Source organism: Calonectris borealis, chromosome 7 (genome assembly GCF_964195595.1).
Source record: "Calonectris borealis chromosome 7, bCalBor7.hap1.2, whole genome shotgun sequence".
In the NCBI taxonomy this organism is placed as follows: domain Eukaryota; kingdom Metazoa; phylum Chordata; class Aves; order Procellariiformes; family Procellariidae; genus Calonectris; species Calonectris borealis.
In genome coordinates this window covers 26,361,066-26,386,320 of record NC_134318.1, presented here as the reverse complement: position 1 = coordinate 26,386,320, position 25,255 = coordinate 26,361,066, and the positions used below count along the sequence as shown (strand labels likewise).

The 25,255-nt window shown below is 37.1% G+C and overlaps 1 protein-coding gene across 10 annotated transcripts in view; it reads right to left on the bottom strand.

The window, feature by feature from the left end:
• Window positions 1–25,255, bottom strand: part of IDE (insulin degrading enzyme) — a 144,275-nt gene that overhangs the window by 64,877 nt on the left and 54,143 nt on the right. For 6 of the 10 annotated variants that reach the window (XR_012674303.1, XR_012674304.1, XM_075154745.1 and 3 more), the window contains exons 1-10: window positions 24,766–25,033; window positions 14,379–14,563; window positions 12,764–12,971; window positions 11,276–11,445; window positions 7,925–8,047; window positions 4,150–4,262; window positions 3,561–3,723; window positions 2,827–2,919; window positions 2,185–2,276; window positions 660–740 (exon numbers count right to left, since the gene is read on the bottom strand). Coding sequence is in view for 8 of the 10 variants with exons in the window: in XM_075154745.1 (XP_075010846.1) it covers window positions 660–740; window positions 2,185–2,276; window positions 2,827–2,919; window positions 3,561–3,723; window positions 4,150–4,262; window positions 7,925–8,047; window positions 11,276–11,445; window positions 12,764–12,971; window positions 14,379–14,563; window positions 24,766–24,878 (1,341 nt within the window). In the remaining 2 variants the exon portion in view is untranslated. Of the gene's footprint in view, window positions 1–659; window positions 741–2,184; window positions 2,277–2,826; window positions 2,920–3,560; window positions 3,724–4,149; window positions 4,263–7,924; window positions 8,048–11,275; window positions 11,446–12,763; window positions 12,972–14,378; window positions 14,564–23,920; window positions 24,060–24,099; window positions 24,226–24,765; window positions 25,034–25,114 lie in introns of those variants that run through there. The other 4 variants (XM_075154753.1, XM_075154751.1, XM_075154747.1 and 1 more) reach the window with 4 other exon arrangements.

Sequence of the window (25,255 nt, the reverse complement as noted above, 5' to 3'; positions counted from 1 at the left end):
GAGACAAAAAAACCCAACTGCCTAAATGTTCCTTTGGTGCAAAATGAGGGAACTGAATTTTGCAAGAAGTATAAAGACTACGTATAAGCTACGTGATGATTCTTTCAGTACCAACATGTAATCACGTTAGTAGAGTCAAACATTTCTAATTTGCTATCCTAATACAAACATTTCTGCTTACTGCAGTATTTCAACATTGTTAACTACGGAAGCATTGAGAAACATAGTGCTTGTGTTTATGATAAAATATTATTTCTCTAATATTTCCCTAGAGAACATTTAGCTATCAGGTAGACACAGAATGACAAGGTACATACGTCTTAAGAAACACTGAAACAGATCAAATAACAACTCCAGTTACTGTAAAATCAGTCCTGCCAAGTATAAAAGTATAAGTGGTAGAGAATGAAGGAAATGTGACTTACTGACTGCCCAAACTAAGATCTATGCAGTATGATATTAGCTTTCTCAGCTCAAGAAGTGCAAAGGACCTTTGCAAGTACTTCTATTTATTAAGAGTGTAATCAAACATACTATATGTAATCAATCATACTATACATGATTACTATATTGTAAAAAAACAAAAAAAAAAACCAAAAAACCAAAACAAAACCCCAAAACACAACACCCCAAAAAAACCCCACCCCGCCCCCACTTACATGCAGCATTCCTCCAAGTTTTGATGTATAACCTCGTGGTCGTTCTTTATCTTTAAATCTGAATGCCACAGCATTTAGATCCTAGGAAATAATGTAGGAAAGGTTGAAAAGCATATATTAAAGACTATTTTACGAATAATTACTGGCTACTTAATTCCTTTTTATAACATAAAACTCACAAGCAATTTCGGATAGTCTCACAATGTGAAGTGTTACTCAAGTCTTGTAAGTCCTGTTTGTAATAAGAGATTTGTCCCATAGCTCATATATTTAAATTTCCTGATAATTTGAAAACACACCAACTTTGATAGAAGCAACGTATAGTGTTCCAGTGCAATGTTTGTTGTATACTAATGAACTGAAGCCTTTCCCCTCTTCCTTTTTTGTTCAGCCGTACAAAAGGTGAGTTTAAAGACAGAAAAAGTGTGTTTCTTGATGCTGTCTTAGCCACAGAAATAGAACACATCATTCTTACAATACAATGGCAAGAGTGAATTAAAGAGATCTAAGACTATAAGGCCAATGAAAAGGACAGTCCATCCTTCTGTGAAACCATGCAGAGAGTCTGGTTAATTCAACAATTCAGCTGAAAGAAGATTCTTTTCAAACTAGTTTGCCAGCTCTTCTGACTCACCTCACAGCCTCAGGAGTGCTGGGGCTGATACAAGAAGGGAGCAAGGGAAAGACACAGGGATGAGATGGGAGGATGGAACTACCTCTTTCAAATCTTCTATTTGCTTACAATGACAGTGAAACAATTCCATTGGGACTTTTAGCAGAGGTAAAGACACTTCTTTTACAGGTATACAGTGTCAAAATGCAAGAAACAAAGTTAACGCATCTGCAGAATTTCTACTCTATATAGACTATATATATAAATAAAACTGTTTTTATTTCACACTGTCACTGAGAAGTGCAGTACTATTTCATTCTAATAGGATACTTTACATTTTTGCTGTGCACACAGAACCATACAGACTTACAAGAAGCATGAACGGTTCAGCAAAGACTGAAGTGTACAGCCAAAGTACTCCATGAAAAGTTTTAGTTCACCTCTCAAAAACATGAAAGAACAAACAGCAGCTTAAATGTCCTACTGCTTTTACAATATCAACTATACAATTTGACACATGAAAGAAGAGAGGGGTAGAATACCAGCCATTTGAATTTCCAATTCTATGTTACCCCTCACAGCAAATGCTTCCCCGCCTCCGCCTTCAGTGAAGACTAAGGAAGGTTATGCAAAATCCTTGTGGACAGAGTAAGATACCTCTTCCTCCACCTCCATTATACTAGCATAAAATGTCAACTCACAGCTCTATAAGAGCATTTCACATCTACATTAAGACAATATATTCTGAATGTACTTGTCATCTGTGTCATGTTGGCACCTTTAAAATTAATAAACTTAATTACCATGTGATTATTAAAAGCTACTTCCACAGACAATGAATCTGTTTCTACTTATAATCGGAAAATTTGTAAAAATACAACCACCGCATATTTCAAGTACCAATCACTGTACCTTGCACTCTTGGAAAACCCATTCTTGAGGTCCTTCTGTACGTAGTTTTTGGATATATTGAAACATGTGCAAAATAATATCTTCAACGTGCACTGGAAAGAAAAATATACTTGCTTAATAATTCACTGAGTTCTGCACAAAGAAAAAATTCTGATGAACACAAATATGTAAGGTTTTATTTTTAATTACACCCTGATACATCAAGATATTTAAGTACCTATGCAATCCCATTGGCAAAGTTAAACATGTTTTTCTCAGACATGAATTAAGGTTAAGTGTTTAGGTCCTCAGCCAATTCTGAGAACAGCACTGAACATGTCTTAACACAAGATATTGATTTATAATATCATTTAACTCAGGTCTAAATAGTACGAATAAGTAGCACACAAAGGCTTTTCTTTTAAAGAAATTTACTTTAAAATGTTTAATGAAATACTTTAATTTAATATAACCTCAAATAAGTCGGTTTCTTATGTTAGATTAAGTGTGTTAGCATAGTGAGAGGATCTAAACACAGAAAAACAACCAGTTAATTAAAATAAATTGGCTTTCAAGCTATAAACACAATTAGTCTCTTTGGGTACAAACACAAACCCATCAGATCAGGAATAACATGGAATGCAGACATAGTGCTTCACTTACGAAGTCCTTCCTCTGTCAAGTCCACATTAATGATGAAAAACATGAAACCTCTAGCACCTTCCTTCTGTCCTCCAACAAGAGTATTTACCCATCCTACGAAATCAAAAAGAAAATATATTACATAAACAAATCTGTAACAATTTGTGCTGCTTTTTGTATGCTTCAGCAACATTAAATTACCTTTTTTTCCTTTTTAACATTTTGACTACTTTTCATGTTCTCCTTCTCTTCCCTAATGCCTATAGCAACAGCGCAAGTTAAACATAACACAAGTCAGACCTACCTGATTTTGTGCTCAGAGTGATATGACAAACTCAAGATGATTTGACTACTGGGTAATTTATTTCTGTTTGGAACACAGTAATATAAAGAAAAATAGCGAAAGATACACTCTTGTAGTCTTCCAGACATTAAGGGACCTGACAGTAGTCTCTAAGTCAGCGACAGAATAGAGACAAGATCATTATGTCAAAGTTCATATAACTCTCTAAACAGGGGCAGATAAAAGGCAGTGCAAGAAATACTAGCTTCAGTAGTCAGAGTGCCTGTTATTTATTTCTTTTTACCCACCACAGAAACAAAAATAAAGTGCAAAATGACTTACAACTCAAATTACTCAAACAGTTGGGGGCTTTAAATTTAACATACAGAGGTCAATTTTAAATGAAACGTAGCTAAGCTTTAAAAATCGTGTAATAAATTACTTTTTAATTCTTTACCTTCAAAGGACTTACCTTTGGCTTTAAGCTCTGATAAAAGACTTCCCGGGCCTTCATGCCCAATCAGATGACCAAGATAATGGCCAGGGTTTGACTTATAGTACTTCTGAAGGTCTGGTATAGGAAACGTGACATAAAGATTTCTAATGTCCTTAATAGGTACCACTTTGTAAAGTTGCTGAGGGGGAAAATAAACAAGGAGATCCATAAACAAAAGGAAACTCTCATTATTTTATTCATCTCAGGAGCACATACCATGTTCCCTTCACACATACAGATTTTATTACAAACATATCAACAAAATCTCAAAAGTAAAGGGCTGTAAAACTTAGGGCAACACTTTAGCCATTCATGATCCAAACAAAAAGAGAATTAATTATCTCTCAGTTGCTTACAGCTGCAACCAAATATACAACCTTTACTATAAACTATACAAAACTATACTATACTCAGCATGGAAAGGTGGGTGGAAAATTAAGAAAGAAATACGGAACTTAACAGGGACACTGATACAAAAGTATTGAAGTGCACAATGTAACACTGAAACATAAAAAAAATCATTTAAGGTATACACTCTTGATGGAAGATATATCTCTATACGTACCCGGAGATGTTCTTCTTGGAAAGGATGTTCAGGAAACTCTGGTATAGGGACATTTTTATTCTCTACTTCTGAAAATAACTTTACCACTAAGCAAGTCAGCTCATCCAAGGACTCTAGAATAAAGAAACATTAGAAAAAGCATAATAATTATATGAAGATTCTGGCAAATCTGGATTTTGTATATTTTTGCGGGGAGACATGAATTATACAGAAAAGTAGTTTTAATGGTATGATGATTACTAATTTCAGAAAGGAAATCTGTATTAATACTTAAGTTTTGAACTATAACGTGCTATAAGCACTATGCTTATTAAAAGAAGGCTTCAACCATGATTAAAATAAATCCTGCAAATGGAAAAAACATCTTCAAATTTTACTAATGAATCTAATCTAGAACTGAAAAAAAGACATACCAGATATTGAACATTTACAAAAATAAACATTCCACAAAAAGCTTACGGGAATTACAGCTGCAAATTTTCCAGAATGAAAGTATCTTTGCCAAAACTTGGATTTTCTTCAGCCTTAGCTCACCTCCAGTACTTCACGTACACTGTGAGCCAGGGTCATCTGTCCTCAGCGCCCCAAAATTTAACACACATCTGTGACCTGTTTAAGCACTTCTACTTTTACATCCATTCTAGTTCCAGTCCGTGACTCTAGTACTCTCCAAAAATGAGAGGAAGACCATTTGCGGAAAGAATTTGATGTTGTGCATGAATTCACCTAAATTGACCTATACAGTTTCTGTTGAAATACTGCCTTCAAAATAGCTATCTGCTTAAAAGAAATGCATTTTGGAGCACTTCTCAAAGTAAGAATAAGATAAGAAAGACTCATCTGTCAAGTTTTTCAGCACACTCCTTTCAAGGGTGGGTGTTGAAGAAAAAAATGGGCGTTTCTTAGATGTGTCAAAGTACAGCCTTAATCCTTGAAAGATTTCAAAAAGCGGTCGCCTTGTTAGTCAAAACAATCCCAGTTAGACTTAGAAAGCAGAATTTTTCCTGCCCAACATATGCATGCTCCTACACTACACTGAGAGAACCATGCAGGGGGGGAAAAAAAGACCCAGTGCAAACTAAAATGGGTCACTGTATAATAAAATTTTGTGAACTGCCTGTAATTCTATTAATTCACTAATTTTTATCCACATCAGCAAAATACACATTCATTTAAGCTTTACAACTACTGTGAGGGTTTTCTTTAGGACAGATTTCCAGTTGCCAGGATGATTCTTACTGGAAAAGTTTCCATTTAAAAGTCTATGCGTGAACTGCTGTACTAAAGCCGTTCTATGATTACTCAGTGAACTTTGTATCTGATTAGATAAAAAAATTAATTGAATTTCATTATTTAATTTTAGCAAACTTTTGAATATTTATTACTATTTACTAGAGAAATTATATTCTGATTCCCCCACCACTTTTTACTGACATATATTTTTATTTGTTTTACATTACATATATAACATGGTGGGAACATCAGAGAATTACTAGGCTGCACATAGTTTTAGATATCCATTTATTTTAGAATGCACAAGAGGAGAGAGATCATGGGGGACCTGCAGTGTGCAACTCAACATATTTTTATGTTATAGAATTTCTAACTATTTATTTATATATTAATTAGCAGTACTGCTATATTGACAGAAAGGTATTTCAGCAAAGAATTTATGGAATAATGCTAACAAGGTTTGTTTTCTGCAGTTTGCTTTTTATGTGTGGAGCTCCCTGAAAATAATAAAAAAAAAAATCAGGAAGAATGTGGAACTTGTAAATTTTCAAATTTGAGGCAAGCCCTCAAATAGCCAAATCAGTCATTAATATAAAGCCTTCTGGAAAGCAATTGCATAATTCTCCTGCTTGAACAAATAACAGAGTGAGAAAAGCTATGTGTCTTTTCAGAGATAATAAGATGCAACTTTTGTGCAAACAGCACCTCACTATTACAGTGACAACTACTTAATTAAATATGACAAATAACTGTACTTGTACGGCATTTTGTATACAAGCAGACTAACAAAAAGCCTGAGAGTTACCTTTCAAAAATTTATTTATTTATTTTATAAGATTGAAAGGAAAAATCCCGAAGATCAATGTTTCAAAGGCTCCTAATTTTTCTAAATATTCAACTATTTACAGGGGCAACTCACACTGAAAGAATTTGACTGTGGAAAGTGACCAGGTAAAACCACCTAAATTCAGGATTTTAACAAAAATAATTTTTGTATTTTGTAGTAAAAAAAAAAACATATGCGCAAATTGCAGAAATGTCTGAAAGGTAACAGATTTTAAGACTATTTCCTACATTTTATTGATATTTGAAATGCAGATCTTGTCTGTCCTGGAATATTGCCTGTACTGTAAAGAACTAGTTAAAGAAAAAAAGATGCCTGGAAACCTTGAAAACAGAACTGTTAAATGAGGAAGAGAATTTTAATTCAATTGTTTTAAACTCTGATCAATATCTGTTTACCTTCAATTAATAATAAATATTTTTAAAGAAAATAAAAGTTTTGGTTTTTTTATTTTGCTCAGGCAAAATAAACAGAAGAAAAAAAAACTGAGAAGGAGGAAGCACCTCTTTCAAATAGCAATAAAAATAAATTCACAATATTGAAAAATATTTACAAGCTATCTTCATCAATATTACAGTGTTTACTTGCAGAAAGTTTCCACTGCTACCAGGAGAATAAGCAAGGCATTTTCACACATGACATAGATTAAGCCCTAGTGGTACTACCTACACACCTACTAGTAACACGTCTGATACCTCACCTTTAAAAAAAAAAAAAAAAAACAAAAAAAAAAAAACACAACCCAAACCAAACACTAATACATTTTACTGTTCAGCTTGCAACAGTGAAAAAAACCTTTCACCATATTCTAATCAATATGTGATGTTACAGCAGGTGAGATATAATAATAAATTGAACTGAAAGGAATTAGGGAGCCTGGAATTAGGGAGCTGATTCAGTAGTGAATATACGCACAATACTTGCAATTCAGTTAAAAAGTATAATCCTCACTGTGATTGCCCACCTTAAAAATGATTCATATATATGCTATAATTGAAATTAAACAGGTACATTTTGTTAATCGGCTTCATACTCAGCATCCTGCAAACAGATAGTTGTAAAGGAAGATTTCACTTTGCTAATGAATTTTATTCCATTCATACTCACCATCCGAGCATTACTGTAAAACACCACACAAATACCAGTCTGCCAGCATATTTTCAAAAAGCAAACAGTTTTCAACACACTGTTATTAAGCTTTTGGCAAACCTATGTAAAGTATCATCTCGACTATGGAAGATTTTAAGCAGTTGGAACCTCCGTTAACTCAACTCAGAAGTAAACTGAAGTAAAGGCTTTTTATCTAAATGTTAGGTTAGATTTATCCTTTGATAATACAGAAATTTTTGTAGTGGAAATATAAGTCTAAAATATGAAAACAGTATCAAAAGTGCTCCCAACATCTGAAACCAGACAGGTGTCAGTCTTCATAAGACAAACATACAATGACAGCAACTGATGACTTGATAATGGATTTAAAATTTTCAGCTTATTTTTTCTATTGTAAGCTTATAAACACATAAATGTATACATTGCAAGTTGCTTTGGAGACTTCACTAAACATAAAATTATGTTTGGTCACTCTGTAAAAGTTTTACTTTTTTCCCTTCTGTAGCTTTTCAGACACTTGCATACACTTCATTTTCTTCAAGCATAAATACATGTAAAGTCTTACTCAACCAACAGAACAAAACTCACCTCTTCCTAAGACACAAATAGCCATTAAATTTGATGAATAATAAGTAGAATGGAACTTCAATAGCTCTTGTCTTACATCTATTCCTTCTTTGGTTGGTCTAGTTTCCAGAGTGAGTTTGTTCCCTGTAACATAAAAAAAAAAAGTTAACAATACTTGATGTTTATGGTTTTACAAATCAAAAAGAAAAATATAGATTAATAAACATGCTTTCCTCCAGATGGATAGTAATTTTAAAAATAATTACTATGCATAATAAATAACTGGGTCAATACTGTCTCAGCTTATCAGAGACAATAAATCAATAAATACTTCCACTCTCAATCTGCACATTCCTAAAGAACCGAGGATGTTTTAGTCTTCTAAATTAATCTTTTTAATTTGAATGGGTTATTTCAAAGCAATGCAAGTAAGCCCAGGCTCTAACTCAGGCGAAAGGTTTCTCTTTGGCACATTTGGAGTAGGTTTTACTCCCATATACACACTCTTGTCATAGGAATCACTCTGTGAAATTATTTGTGGCATTGTGTGCCACAAATTATAGCCTAGTATATTAAATGAAATAAATAATTACTAATTTACAAACATGATTTGTAAATTGTGACTGTTCAGCTTCTGCTTCACAAACAGCCGAGCTGTTGCTGCAGTAGAGGAACAGGACTAGAGAGGAAGAGAACTACAGCTCTCCCTGAATAAGCCCATAAGCAGAAGATACCAAACTTTCTCCATTAAGTTATCCTCCTGTTAATTAGTGCAATCTTTACATCAACATCAAGCTTTCAATAATTTACTCTAAGGACACACTCCACGTTTATAGTCAAAGCAGAACTCATGTTTAGTAAAAGTAAGAATTTGAAACAACAGAAAAATTAGAGTCTACGAAGAGCACACTGGACTTTAATCAACTCCACTTCCCATTACCACATGGACACACAAAATGGTCAGCAGTATCTACAGACCAGAACTGCAAACTAATACTCTGTTAACTTTGAGATCAGTAAGTCCCTTAAGCCACAACCAGACCAGGTACAGAAGAAGGCAATGGATGAGGAGGAGGAAGAAGGCAAGAAAATGTAGCAGAAAAGTTGACAGCAAGAAAGAGAGGAAAGACTGAGAGAGCATGCCTGCTATGCATATATGCCCTGTGCACAAATTCTACAATCACAGATATAAGTTAATACAAATCAATGAGGCAAAACTAGTCACATAAATAATAGACAAGTATATTGTCCACATGTTTGGTGATCAGATACAACTCTAATTACAACTGCGACAGTCCACAAATTATCATAGAGAGGCTGCCTGAAGCAATACATTGCTTTAATTTTCAAAGTTCACAGGTAAGTAAAAGCAAGGATTCTTAATGACACCTACAAAGGATAATTAGGGTATTATGTTTAAAATATTTTGTCTATATTCCTCACCATCTGCAGACAAATAAAACGCAGAAGTTTTAGATACCCTACTATGTTTATTCCCACAGAATCAATACATAGGTTAAAATAAAATAAAGCTAAAGCTTTGGCTCAATAACTGTGCTGTTACAGTACTGGAGTACATTAAGAGCCAACAGTCAGAAGACATCTTGTAGATATAGGAAAATGGACACTAGACCATGCAAAAGTGCCTGGGAAAGTACTTGACACTGTTGAGGGTACTGATGGAGAATAATTACCATCATAGGCATTAATTCAGGGAGATGAGTGAAGGGTATCTGGGGACAAAACGCACATCCTAGAAAACTGAAAGATTAAGGTGCATTTGTTTCTCTGGACAGACAAAGAGTAATAGAAGGTTTGCTGGCAAAACAGGCTGCACAGCAACGAGGAGTGACCTGAAGCATCAAATGGAGTCATTCCTGTATTCTGCTAGACTAACAACATCTCAGCTGATCAAAAGGAAACAATAAAGAGGATGCTAACTGCAATTGTCATGAAAATCGTACCACAGTTGTCATCTCTTTGGGTAAATAAAAACCATCAAAGCTGGCCTCTACTTCTGCAAAGTCAGATCTAAAGGAAGGTTATGTGCTATAATTTAATTTCAGGATCAGAGCCTAATCTAAGAAGAGATGAGTATGACTATTGCTTTGAATTTGAGCACATTTCGGGTATTCTCCCCATGAAAATATTTCACTTGTGTCAGCTATAAAACCTTCTTAAATTGTAGAAAACTCTTTCTGCAACTTCCACTTACGTTTTCTGAGTGCTATATAAAAATCAAATAATCTCTTCAATAGCAGAGACTACAGAATGTGCTTTGGATGCTTGCCTGAGTATCAATATGTAGTTCCCAAGACTTTATTTTCAAATTTACCTGTTTAGAGAATGCAGTTATAGTTTCCCTGTTTCAGACAACCGCTCTTTCTTGGTGAACAGAGCAATACATGCTCTTGTAGCAGCTGGCTACCAGCCCCTCAACTATGCCGTCCATCAACAGGTGCAAAAATATTCTTCTCTTTCTTGAGACAGAGGAAGAAACCAGTCCTTAAAGCCCATTATCTGCCCTCCCATCATCCTACTGTACCCAATATTTGCATCAGCTATTCATCCAGCAAACTGACCCAGCCACAAAACACATTCATGCTCAAGGATTAAACAGGCAATGCATGAATTAATAGCCCTGTTACTTTGACAGTTTCAAAAATAAATACATGCAAAAAATAACTTCTATGGGGAAAAAAAAGCATTTAAACTTCTGCCAAAGCATCAAACATTTGTGGTTTTGACCATAACTATGGTATCTTACTTTAATGCTTTTTAAATTGAGGTTTTGGGGTGTTTATTTTAAATTGTTACTAAGCATTCTGCGAGTAATAAAGCCTGGGATTTGTCCAAGACCGTTTTATCTATCCATTTACTACTGTTGTGTTTCATGCTTAAGATTTTGGTTTTATATTCTTACTCAGTAATTTTCACGTTACTTTGCTGATATTTCTGATTCAACCTAGTCACTGTCATCTAGTCCTAATGCAATACTAGTTAGCAAAAAGAACATGTGGCTAACAACAATTTAAACACAGTTCATTCACTTCGTTATGCACAAAGACTTAACAGTACCAAATTATGACAAATTTTCCCATAATTGGAAAACAGCATTCACTGTAGTAATTATCAAAGTCATAAAGGATGCTTCATCACTGTACTGCAAGTCTTGGATCACACTGTTTCTTACGTTTTGTCTAGCTCTGTTTGGTCTATGATGTGGAAAATGTGATAAAGCACCATAATAAACATGTATGGAGAGGAAAAAAACCAAATTGTGTCAGTCTGTCTTTAACAATTTTATATATACAATAATACTATGTATGTTACACAGAACTCCAATGCATGGGTCATTATATCTGGACAAACCTGTTCCAAATTTACTGAAGGGATGATTGGGGTTTCCAGTAGCCTTCTCCAATTGAAACAACCTCCAGGCATCATTCATCAGATTCTTCTCATGCTCAGAATCAACAGCATTCACTTCTCTATCTTTGCAGCTTTCATCAAACAAAGGGCACAGGAAAAACTGGGCAAATCTAAACAGAAAAATTTTAATTCAAGTCAAGAGTACTGTACATAAATGGTAACAGAAAAGTATGAAGCTTGTTACCTCCTGAAAACAGCTGAATATATATATTTTTTAATGCAGAACTTATAAATTCTGTAACAGTTTTGACACTGATTCACTATCTTTATTTCTCAATTTTCTTTATCTATAAATGCAGGCAACAACATATTCCTCGTATAAGGTACAACAAGGATCTAGAACCTTGCATCATAATTCATACACTGAAAATTTCTACTGTTTTGAAGTTTAGCTGCAAGAGACTCTTAATCTCGCAAATCAGTCAGACATCCAGAGAAAATCCAAAGGGAAAATCCACTCTTTACCTCACTGACTACACACCTTTCAATTTCTGTCCCCTCCCACAAAAGGCAGAGATTTCAGTGAATTCCCTTTACTAAAGGCATCCTAATATATTTCTAGACTTCATCCTTCTTGTGCTATCAATGAAATAAACATCCTATGGGAAGCATAGTATTTGATTATACAATCAGAGTATTTGCACAATGCATAAGGTCATGATCATATTCTGTGCCCCACATTTCCAAAAATATTCAGTGTAAACACAACCTTTAAACTTCAAAAATTCTGCCTCAGTGAAGAACTCTGCTAGCTGAAAAAAATCTGAGCAAAACTTTTGAACTGAAAAATATCTGGTATCAGTTTTAACAAAAGATAGTACTCTCAACCCTTTCTTTAATATCATAATGATAAAACCATCAAAAAACTTTTACAGTTTCAAACAGCAACTATATAACAAAAAATTAAATATAAGTGTCGTGGTTTAACCCCAGCCAGCAAAAATAAACGCCAGGCAGCCGCTCCATCACACCCCCCCCGGTGGGATGGGGGAGAGAATCGGGAGGGCACAAGTAGGAAAGCTCCCGGGTTGAGATAAAAACAGTTTAATAATTGAAATAAAACTAAGTAGAACAGTAATAATAACAATGAGAACAACAACAATAACAGAATACAGAAAGCAGGCAGTGCACAACACAACCGACCGCCGACCGCGTGTCACGAACAGGGGGCGAGCCCCCCCACACACCTGTTTTTTATACTGAGCATGATGTCACATGGTATCGAATACCCCATTGGCCAGCTGGGTCCACCACCCCGGCTGTGCTCCCCCCTCCCGGTGCCAGCATCACCCAGCAACAGCCAAAGCATCAATGGGCCATCAACGCTCCTTTCACACCGAACCCAAAACACAGCACACCCCCCAAGCTACTGGGAAGAAAGTTAACCCTGTCCCAGCTGGAACCAGGACAATAAGAAAATGTATTTACCTGTCTAGTGCACCTTCTAGATGTTCATGTGACACATCGAAGTAATAGTTGGTATGTTCTCCACTCGTGAAAGCATTTGAGCTCCCGGCATGCTCACTAAGAAATTGGCTATACTCATTCTCTTTTGGATATTTCTTGGTTCCCAGGAACAGCATATGCTCACAAAAATGACTAAGCCCAGCAATGTTGGGGGGATCAGACAAGGATCCTGCAGAGGGAAAAGTTTCATGTAACCATTGATAAAAAGTAATACTAAAATGTTAGGTCTTTTAAAGTGCTTTATATTACCGTATGTTGCCTCAGGCAATTTTATCAATTCTGTAGATGTAAGCAGACACTTGTGCCGCTATAGCCAACTAAACTCAATCTTAAAAAAAAAAAAAAAATTTAGAATGAGCAACTGAACCAATTAGTGTCTCAAATTGCCTCTCCAGATCAGCCTACATTGCTTTATAGAGACAATTTTTCAATTGAAGTCCATGACTCATAGTCTGTAAACACCTGGCAGATCACAAGGTTCTGACTTCTATACCTTGACTTTAACATCTGCATTGTGTTAAAAGGCAGCAATTGCCAACAACAACTAATGAGCTGTTTATCCTGTGGTTTATAGGACAAGTGATAACCTGTAATTGCCTGAACACAAGCAACTATTGATGACCAGCTAGTAGGTGTGAAGGCAGACAGATTAAAAGACAGTAACAATGTCCAAGAATGGAAGCCAGAAGTTTAAGTCATGCAGTCCTGCTTCGGAGTGTGCAACAATGTGCAATGGGAGAGTAGAGATGAAGGCAACAGATACATCTCCAGTACCTGTGCAGGAACTGGTTGCTGTCACAGTACCTGACAAAACCACATTTGAGATCCTCTGAACTAGATAATGATTTGTGACAGCCATCTCCATAATAAAAAAGGCCAGAAGTTTTCAAAGTTACTCTACTACTTCTGTCCTAACACCAACAGCAGCAAGAGCTCCCAACTACAAATATGGCAAGAGGATGCTTAGGTAATGAGTAAGGATGCTTAGGTAACGTGCACGTCCATCATACTTTCCAAGCAACTGAGAAACTACACAAGCTTGCGAAATACCTCAGATATAAGAAAAGGTTTCCATTATTCCAAAAAGTCAAAGCAACTGCCCTCCCCTTCTATTTCCAGTATTTTTGTTTGCACGCTTAAGCATCATCGGAGTTAGGGAGTGCCTCTCCAACTCCTCCAGCACTACAGCATTTTCTCACCTCTACACATCAACAACTTAACATGGAGAGGGAAAAAAAAAAGTCTGACATGACAGATGGAGCTGTCTGAAATAATTACACTCGCACCCGCCCCTTTTCTGCTTACAAAAGATCTTTCATAACATGGAACCTAATGGTTAAAAGAAGTCTTTCTACTGACTGAGCGACACTTGAGTAAACACAGAGTGCAGTAAGAGAATTTAATTAGCTCTAATAATTTTCAACTTGATGTGTCAAAAAATTAAACTAACTATAAATCACAATAAAAGGCTAGGCTGCCAACTGGATACCGCTCTTGTCAGTTTATTTGCAATTAAGACACTAAAACTTAAAGCATTTTTATTAATAACATAATGAACACAACATGCATTAAATACCTATGTGCACATCAAGCGCTGCTGAAGACTTATCTGTGGTAGGGTCACTAATGAGAAGAGCTTTAATGCCATTTGCCAATTCCAGTCCACGATATTCTCGTTTATCCTCAGGTGATTTGATAATTTCATTTGTTATTCTCTTAATAGCTGGATTGTTCATTTTGTTGTCTGTCTCCTTCCGAAACCTTAAGAAAACAGAATAAATTTCACTTACTATTTTTACTTAAGCCCTGCTAATATTTTAATATTATGTTAGAGAATCATGGGTGATATTGACAGCAAGAAGTTTAGTTCTGCGCAAAACTCATAGAACTGGCGTAAAAGTATAGTTCAGATCCTGAGAGATACTGCCGTTAAAACAAAAAAAAAAACCTCAGACCAAGCAACATGGTAAAATTGTAGATCATGTAACTGAATGTTTCAAGTTTCATATTAATGGTAACTAAAAAAATAACCTAGTAAAGAAATATCATCCTCTTATTCAATTATGATAAAAATGAAATGAAATGAAGCATACATTGCTATCTCAAGTATACTTTCAGGCTTCAGGAAAGTATTTCATGTATCTGAATTGGTGGTTATATTATGAATGTTGTAACTTTGCAATTGTCAAATAAACAAAATTTTACTAATAAACCACTGGATTTGTACACTCAAGCAAGAAAGGGTGACATCATTTACAATATTGCCATAAATATACAAACACACTGCAGAATTGCCATGATAAACAGGAATACTGTTTTACATGTTTAAACTTCTACTGTTAGTTTAACAGACACGCTATGAGACATGCTTCTTTAATGGCACAATTTTGAAATGCAAAGAAACTAAGCGTGATTCTGAAATTATAAACTCTGGTTATTCAATTTTTTTAAATGCCAAGTGAAAAGATGAGACATTCAGACTTGGATATTTGGGAAGGTAGGGTGGAACCACTTGGCTGCACGTGGTTCAAAAAAAACCAAACAAAAACCACCAACACAAAAAAAAAACCAATCAAGCCACACACACACAAACAAAATAAGCAAACCCCAGAAACGGGAAATCAGAGCGCTATGCTCTGAGCCAATCATGTGGTGTATTCCTGTATGTAACAGCCACTGAATTCTAACCTTGTTTTACAGGAAGGGTTTTAGAACAGGCCCTGTTATAAATATATAGTACCAACCAAATTCAATCTTCTCCTGTGGTGAAATGTTGCTTGCCATATTACCAAGTAACTTACTACATGAGCTTCATTAGTTGTTGCTGAACTAATTTCACTTACAAAGAAAACCAGATCCGAGTCTAACTCCCCACCACAATACAGACACAGAGGCATGAGAAATTTTGTATGGTCCTGTCGGTATCACATAGATAACAAGGAGTTTCACAGCATTTACTTTTCCATTTTCAGGTTGTACAGTTCAAGGAACTTCATCCAAGTTTTAAGACTACATACAAGCTTTAAGACCATAGGGGATGTGGAACATGAAGGACTGCACAGTTCTCAACATACTTATTGTTTCAGGTTGTCAGTCATGACATTTTAACTAACTCTCTAGCTAGCAAATCACCTGCATACTCAATGTTGATACACAACAGAAAACTTCAGAAATTAAAATCTGATTGTGTATTTATTTACAGTTTAAAATTACAAATGAAAAAGGGAATCAGCTAATAAAATCTCCTTCCTAAAATACCGCATCATTCTCAAAATGGGAAGCAGTTCTGCAAGCTACTGTCCCTCTGGATTATCTCCTTCCCATTTATTCATGTGATTCTATGATTCTGAAAACAACAGCCAACTTGAAGACAGCAGATGCACAGTCATCAGTGTTGGTGTTATATATTATAATGAGGCTGATAAAGAGCTCATTATTAACAGCATGTTAAGGATAGAAAGTTTATGAACATAATGTCTACAGTAGAATCAGTGAAAAACAGTGTTTCACAAACAGAAAATTAAGATTTTACCTGTAGCAGAGTGAAAGTTTGTATAAGACTAGATTTATGCTTCAGGAAGGAGATACATATGTTAACTGGAGAAGATATTATTGTAAAAAAACCCAGTAAAGTAAGCATTAGATCTTTGAATACTTTTGAACGAAGTAAAAAGATTACTTTGGAACTTTTAAATAGACTTAAATTATAACATGCCTTTATATGGAAGAAAGCAAACTTACAAACAGGAAATCCAAATAATCCAAATAAAAAATAGAAGTACTGTGTACAGAAAGCATCAATGAATAATCAGAATCTGAATATCTCATAAACAATAAGCCATAAACAATAAGCCATAAACAATAAGCCATAAACAATATGAAGTAACTTTTTAAGATGTGCAGCTCAAGGCATTCTGGAAGGAAACACTTCCACTAGTAAAACGTGGTTCTCACACTATGAATTACTTTAAAAAAATGCATTCAAACATAATCACTAAACAGTAACTGAAATACTGAATTTAAATTTAAATGTCTACACTCTCATTTAAACCTGTCATTTATCCAATAGTTTAACCCTGTACTCAGGCTAATCCTGCTTGGAATATCTATGGGCTTCCTTCCCCTGAAAAAAAGCAGGTACCATTCAAAATCAAAGGATATTCCAAGTACAGCAACATCTATGTTCCTCTTCATCAACAGCACTGATATAATCCATGCTTGTGATGTAAAAATGCCTCCTTGTTCGAAGTTCAGAGACCTAAGTAGAAATACTCTACTAAAGATACTGTGTAAAATTTAGGAAGTGAAAATAGATACTACTTTTCATAGATGAAAATCAGTAACTAAACTGTTCTTAATTGTATTTCACTTGCACACAATTCTATTGGATTGACAAATATAAGTATGCAGGAGAGCAAGGAGGTCTCTGAATCTCCTGATTTCACCTCTGGTAGGGAACACCTATCAGTTGGGTTTTCAGCTAAAATATTCCATCTCATTAAGATACTAGTTGCTTATCATAAGATGCATATATACCTCGAGTTTTTTTTTTTAAATGTTATACAATTTCCTTGTCACCTGATATCTCCTTGTTATTTCTACACCACATCATTAAGTCACAGAACTTTACTGTTTGTTCAGATGACTCATCTTTCCAATGTGATTCACCAAATTACGCAGCTTCTGTGAAATCTTATGAGATTTCAATTGATGTCTTGTGAAGCTGTACACCTCCATTTTATTATCACTCCCTACTTCTGCCTCTTTCATAGGCTACCTCCAGGTTGGTAGTCAAATTTCAGTACAGGGAAAACATACAATTTTCAAAAGGTCAAAATCAGTAATTAACCCGTCAAACCAAGGACTTAAACTTGTATCTCCATCTTCACTGCTATTTCAATGGGCATTGTGAATACAACACTCTCCTCAACTTCAAATGGATTTGCATGATTAACCCACAATTATTTCCCTGCAAACTAAACTGTAGTACCAGACAACTCATATAAAAGCAAGAGCAGATCAACTATGCAATACTTCTGGAAGGCAGTGTGTCAAAAGAATGAGACCAATACCTTCCAGCTTTAGCACTGTTCCTCCTGGTGTTATGTTACTACAGTACAACAGCTAGAAAAGAAAATTTCACTTAATATAGAGTATTTATACAATACAGTTTATCCTTAAGAAAAAGTTAAGACATAACATTAAACATTCCCTCATATAACTGCTTTTCTGTGCATCTTTTAAGTTCTCTAAGTGCAATCTTTATAACAATACCATGTTCCATTCTTTCACACAGGAATCCTAAAACACTACAAACCACTTTTTGACAATAGAACTGCTTTTGACCATAGGAAAAAAAGTAATGGAAACAGAAAGAATCCTATATTTCTTGTAGTTTTTTGAGAAGTCGCTTAATTCCTAAAGTCGTGTTCAGACGCTGTCCTGAAGTACATGTGCTATACCTACTTGCTACGCTGTCATTAGTGAGCATTGAATGTTGATGGTCAGTAGCAAAGAAATTCAACCACAAACTAGATACTGTTTATTGCAGAGCTAATATTCTAACAAAAACGTCATTAAAAGAAATATTGTCATACTACTTTCACAAAATAGAAGCAACAGAGAAAGACCCAATAAAGCAAAGACAGCAGGAACAAATACAAAGCATTACTGTGGCACTGGGAATTCCTCCACTGACTCAAAAATTACAGGTGGCAAGACAACAGAGCTAGAAAGAAAAAGAGAAAATAATGGGGATGTTTGAACTCCCTATTCAAGCACTAGGAAATATTAAACATTCTTCCTCCTCATCAAAATTACTTCACCTGTACAAGAAAAGTATCAGTTAAAACAGACGCTGAATTTTAAAATATAGCACTTTGAAGTAAAATTATATTCTATTCTTTGAGGCCCCATTTTTGTAATGATTTCCAGGCAGGCAGTCCCTTGGAACCAGCGAGGCTCTCTGGGGATGCCAGGTTCTACCTGCAAACAGAGTATTACAGAGTGGGATTAAGTGATATAAGATTCTGCCTAACTATTTTAATCTTTCAAAGTTATTTTAGTAAACTTACTTTAATTAAAAATTAGCCAGTTAGTCAAATCTTAGTTCAATGTTTGAACAATTAAAGGACCATATTTGAAAACCAATTAACAGAAACTCCTGAGGGTTGCTTCAACGCAAGAATGTAACTAGCTAATAAAAATATGACCCCCAAAGCACAAACTCCAAAGTGCTTTTCAAGATTTTTTTGCTATGACAGGCTGCACATATTTAAGTCAAATGCTGGTACGAGGTCTGAGCCAGATGAATGGCTATAAACACTAATCAGCTTGAAGTAACCAGATGAATCGCAACAAACAGTTACCAGCTCAGCAGATTTTGATGCTTGCTTTCAATCTATATCAGTTGCCTTAAAATTTGGGGTTTGCTTGAAGCTTTTATGTAACTGAACCCAAATTACTTCTATGGACACATCTGTGGGTGTTGCAACATACTCACTTTAAGTTTACACTTGTATATACTAGGATCTGAATTGTTCCTTGTTTTCAACTCATGTTTCATCTGTCTTTTGAATACACTTGGTATGTTATGCTGACTGCAATACAACTGTTATTCAGGTTCTAAACGTGTCTTTGAAACTATACAAAGACCACAGCAATGTTCAATCTCACACTTTGCACCTGTTCCAAGTTCTGTATTTTATTTATATCCATTTCTTTTTTTTTTTTTTTTTTTTTAATTCCAAACTTAATTGCCTACCATTTACCAGAGTGAAGTGAAACCTTTGTTGAGCCAAAACCTCTCTCTGCTCTGTCCTGCAAGGGAGCTAGCATTGATGACGTGTTCTCTGTATTTACTAATCCATCTTGGTTTAGAGTTCGTAGTAACTTACATGAAGATTTCTTCAGCTGCCAATGCCTGGAGCAAAAGAAGTGCCGTGTGCTTCCGCAGGAGGCCCAGTGCTGCAGAACTACCAGCCAGAGCTATCTCACCTCTCTTACAGGGATGATAGCACTGAACTGAGCACTCTGGAGGAGTCCATGAACTTTTTCAGTTGCAAACTCATTACTTTGCAACAATAAAATAAAGCTTCATTCTTCCACAGGTCTTCACCCCTCCTCTTCGTCTCGTGCACCTACCTCTCCTCATGATAGCAGTAGAATTCGATGGCATTGTGACATCCTTGTATGTGTAACAGTGACGTTACCGATAAGTCAACCAACAATCTACCTCCTCTCTTAACTTCTCGATTCACTTATATGTTATAATTTAAAATTATTTTTTAGACTAAACTGGAGGCAGTACAGGTTTTCTCCTAAAATCAGACAAATTTTTTTACTAAGTTCTGTTACCAAGAATGTAATAAAAAAAAAATGGAGCAGAGAAAGAGTAGTCTCAAAAAAAAAAAAAAAAAACAAAACAAAACCCAAACCTAAATTAAATCAACTCAGGTGACCGTTACCATAAAGGATACTTCAAGAAACTAACCGTAACTCTTTCAGGTTACAGGTTCATCAATAAAGAAACCTAGCAATCCTTCTTTTACACATGTAAAGATTAAAACAGTTAACATTATTCAACATCCATAAAGCATCAATCTTCTGTGAATTTACTTGTCACGAAGCTAGAGAATGTTTAAGATCCCGACACATTCCTGATGCTAATCTAAATAAATTTGATTGCATACACATGCAGACAGACTGCATAAGTAGATAAACTGCTCAAAATGTTAACATGTTTTATCACTTTTAAACTCATCAGGAATTCAGCATATTACTTCACGCACAAAAGCTTCAACCACAAAGACCCACAATGATTTAATCAGTGCTACCAAGTTATTAAGAACTAATCCTGCCAAATCGGGCAAGTTTGAAGACGATGAATATTTATAAGGTTTTGTTATGTAGTTCATTTTGAAGAAATTCTGAAGTCTCGCTACAATTAAAGCATTTTCAGAATCTCGGTCTGCAGCTTTTTGCCAAGTCTGTAACTGACTTGGAAAATTCCCTCCTAATGATGGTGGTCAGGGCAGTTGGCTGCCTTGCTCTCATTCCCAGAAGGGTCCCGCTTCTACAGCTTCTAGATCACAGCAGTAAAACTTGGTCTGCGACAGGTTTCACTGCCAACGTGACAGTAGAAACACCGGTGTTACACACCAGCGTACAGGAATTACCAGTAGCGTTAATGAGACAACACCACGTGTGAACTTGGCAAAAACAAGGGCCCTGGTAGCTTCACATGTAAGATCAGGCCCCAGCTGAGTAACTGGCCTGAGTAGTAAAATGATGTGCGTTTTCAACAGTCTTGTGTTGTCCAACAGGATGGGATATACCATCAAGACACCATAAAGCTAATTTACTGCCCTAAAACTACATTCCTTAACTTGACCATTCCACAGTTTCCAAAGCACTGGGAAAAAAAGTCAAACAAAAAGGCAGGATTTTATACAATCTGATTTCAGACATAGCAATAAAGGATAAAAAGTTTTTAAAAATTTCTAAATCACTTCAGCTTACTTTTCCTATCTCTTCAAAAATTGCCCCAAACAATTTATCAAAACACACCCTCCAGGGAAAACAAGTTTTATCCAGGTTCACCAGAAATGAAAAACAACTGAAATTAATCTTTTCCTAGCACTTCTTTGCTTCAATTTTTTTTGCAGATTGCTGAAAATTAGGCAAATTCCAAAAGGGTTTTGAAGCCTTTCATTATTTGAAAGATTGAATCTTTTTTAAATTTAAGTAAAATTATCTGGCTTTAATCTGCAGATGATATGATGATATAGGATCTTCAGAATGATTTCACAAATCTGGCATAGTATTTTGGCTTGCACCGTTATTTTCATCGGAGTCTCAAATTGCGTGCTAAGATGATGATGATATGACTAGTTTCTGTGTTATATGACCAGCTGCTTGAAAGTGTATTTTACTCATTTTCTTCGGAAATTTACTCATTAATTCAATTAATTGCTTTATGCATCGAATACTTGCAAGCCAGTGGTTCTCATTCTCTTTTCCTCCCTCCCCGACATTTTTCGCCCACCACCCTACAGCTGCAGGGCTTGGTCCACAACCACAGTGCAGCAGTGGTGCCTAGCGCATGGCCCTGCACACTCTAGGAACATAAAACTGGATGCTACGGGAGAGACCTCTGTGCTTTATTCTAACTGTATTTTGATGTGTATTTTATACATTTTATCTGCAAGTAGCACATCAGATTGCCCAAGACTCTTTGTAAAGGCAACTCACTTAACACTCTATGCTACCATCTGTCTCATACCCTCAAAAAGAAAAACTTGTGAGGTCTGAATTAAAAAAACAAGATGAGACTAAAACTTTAGTTATACTGCATAACAACAAGAAACACACAGGAAGATGTGTATTTGGCAAGAAACTGGTAAAAAAACTGGCAAGAAAATCTGATCTAGCAACAAAAACAGAAAGAACTTTAGGATTCTGAATCATGAAAAGTACTGTAATCCCACATTAAAAGCAATTGCTTATCTAACACTAGAGCTTTGACATAACCAACAGATCTGTAACAACGAGCAATATACAAGAGTCAGCGGTGTGTTTCCACAAAGGAAGTCCTGGCTGTTTACCTATTTTGTTTTCGTTTTTATGATTTTGGATAATTCAATTCTAGTTATACTATTAACGCTGTAAGTAAACTCTCAACTCTACAGCATTTTTTTCCATTTCAATTGTTCAGGCAAGCTATAGTTCTGACTCATTCTAAAAACAAGTTGCAGAAGGTCAGATCTAAATAGAAAGCTGTAATGAAGCAACTCACAAACAAGCTCCATCAAAAATCACCTTATTACATATATACAGTGCTATCTCATAAGCATATTTTATCAACTTAGGGACATCATAAAAGCTGAGAATATAAAGATGCTCATTGACAGACCATGCATATACAAATACCTAACTAGACACAAAAGTGATTAAATCAGTTCCTCTACAGACATTTTTTATTACAAACTTTTTGATTCCTATCTTGTTAAGAGATCAACATATCAAAATTATTATGAAAGCATCTAATACAATAGAATTAATATATCAAAAATATCAACCCAACATGTGATCTCTCAAATGGTCTGACAGTACTTTTGGTAAATGACTTCTGCAATAACCCCTAGCTAGGAGCCTAACACCCTCCAGTTCAGTGAAACACTGGAGGTAATGAACTTTTTGTCCCTTCCCTGTTTCTTCTGGACCTAACAGGGTAGGGAATTACTTTCGTATTCATCTGCAAAATAAGTTATATCCTTGACTCTTTGATCAAATTCCCAAAGGTACCGTTTCATCTAAGGGATTAAGCCACAGCCTTACGAGTGACTAAAGACAGAAAGGGAGAAAGAGAGCAAAAAAGCATACAAACATGCAAATATGAACCCTTCTGGGGACTTCCCAACTAGAATATATAATTTCAGTACTGTACTTGAGATGAAAAGGAGGAGATAAGAAGTTCTAACAGAAATGATCTTGTCACCTGACATGCAGATGAAAGTTAAAAATTATATGAGAAGAAAAAGTTAAAGCTGAAAAAAGGTGAAAGTATGAACAAAATTCAGAAATGGAAACAGGGAACATGTAATTGAAAAAAAGACTCTTTTTTACATGTTCACCATCTTAAAAAAAACCATCACGTGAAAGCACTATGCCTGCTCTCATCTCATTATTATTTATGTAAATCCTTATTCACAATTAAAATTAAACGGATGATTAAATCATGGTTGTAGGCAGTATGGAAACACAACAGGCCTACTCACATCTATAAAGTTAAGTCCAAATACTGCATATATTCACATGCTTAAAGAGGAGTAATCTAGCAGGAGAAACTACAGCCTGAGAAAAGCATTGGCTCCGAATATACGTTGTGGATTACTTTTACAATGCTGAAGCATACATAGCTATTATGAACAATAACAGTGCATCCGAATTTTGACACAGGAGCACTGAAAGCATGAGTCATCATAACTCACTTTTTTCCCCAAAAGATGCTACTTTTGACGTCTCTTACTTTTGCAGTGTTAAATATAGGTTTTGCTATTAAGGTAACAGATACAGTGTTAAAGAAAGAAAGAAAACAACTTAGCCTCTTTCCCTTACCGAGCTCCCTTTCTGGAAAAACTTTCCCGAGTTGTTACACAGCTTAATTTGCCCCTAAAGTGAACTATGCCAACCCTCCCGCCCGCTCCTCCCTCCATCGAGGTTACTTACTGTCTCCACTGGAACTGGTAACACACACAGACACACACACAAAAACAAGACCCACACAATGCCAGTACCAGACAGCTCGTCACAGACTGGAGGTTGCTCCCATCAACTTTGGGTAACTCCGACAGCAGTTTCTTTTTAAAGAAGTTAAACTTTTTTTTAATATTTATGGCTTAGGAAGACATGGCAAGTTAAGCAACATGAAAGTTCCGGGTTTTTTTGAGGGGAGAGGGGAAAAAAAACAACAAAGCAAGCCCACGGGGCACCTAAAGCTGCGCCATAGCCGTACGGCTGATGACCAAGCCTGCTTTGTCAACGGAGGTGCAGCTGGAGACACCCGAGCACAGCAGCCCCGCCGCACACCGGGCTCTCCCGAGCGGGCCCTGCCGCGAGCGGGCAGGGCAGGACGCAGGCCTCCCCGGCACACACGGGCCCGCCGCCCCCAGCACCCCCACCACTTCGCCCCAGGGGTCTTAGCCGCCAGCCCCGCGTTTCTGCGGCCGCGGCCCGAGCTCCCCTGGCTCCCCACGGACCCGGGGGTGAAGCCGCACTCGGGGTAGGGCGGGCACTCCCGTGGCCGCACAAGGTGCCCCCGCCCTGGCCGCGCCGCCACCCTCTTACACAACACAGCAGGGCACAGGAGCGGATCTCCGACCTCACGGCCCGTCACACGGTGCCAGGACCCGGGGGCCTGCCCCGGCCCCCCCGCCCCGGCCCCCGCCGCACAGGCACCGTACCCGGGAAAGCTGCGCCGCCGACACTGAGGGAAAAACCGGGAGGCCGGGGCGGCCCAGGGGCGCGCTAAGCCCAGCAGAGCCCGCCTCAGCACAGGAAGCAGCCGCTGCCGCATATCCCGGCCCCGCCGCCAGCGCCCGGCCTCTCCCCGCCGCTGCCGCCCGGCCCGGCCCGGCTCCGCTCGCCTCAGCACGCGCCACTGCTCGGCGCCGCGGCCGGCGGCGGCGCCATCTTCTCCGCCCGCCTCCCCTTGCCGCCTGGCCAATCCCTCCCCGGCGCCCTCGGGGTCCCGTCCGCCCTCCTCGCCCGGCGGGGCCGCCGCCGCCGCGCCGGGCCTAGCGGGGCCCGTACCTGAGGGTGCGGGAGGCTGCCTCTGCTGCCGGGAGGGCCGGGGCTGCGGCTGCGGCTGGGGAGGGGGCAGGGGGCCTCTGGGAGGAGGCGGAGGCGGCGGAGGGGGTGGGTGGCTGGGCGGGGAGCCGGGGCGACAGTCGT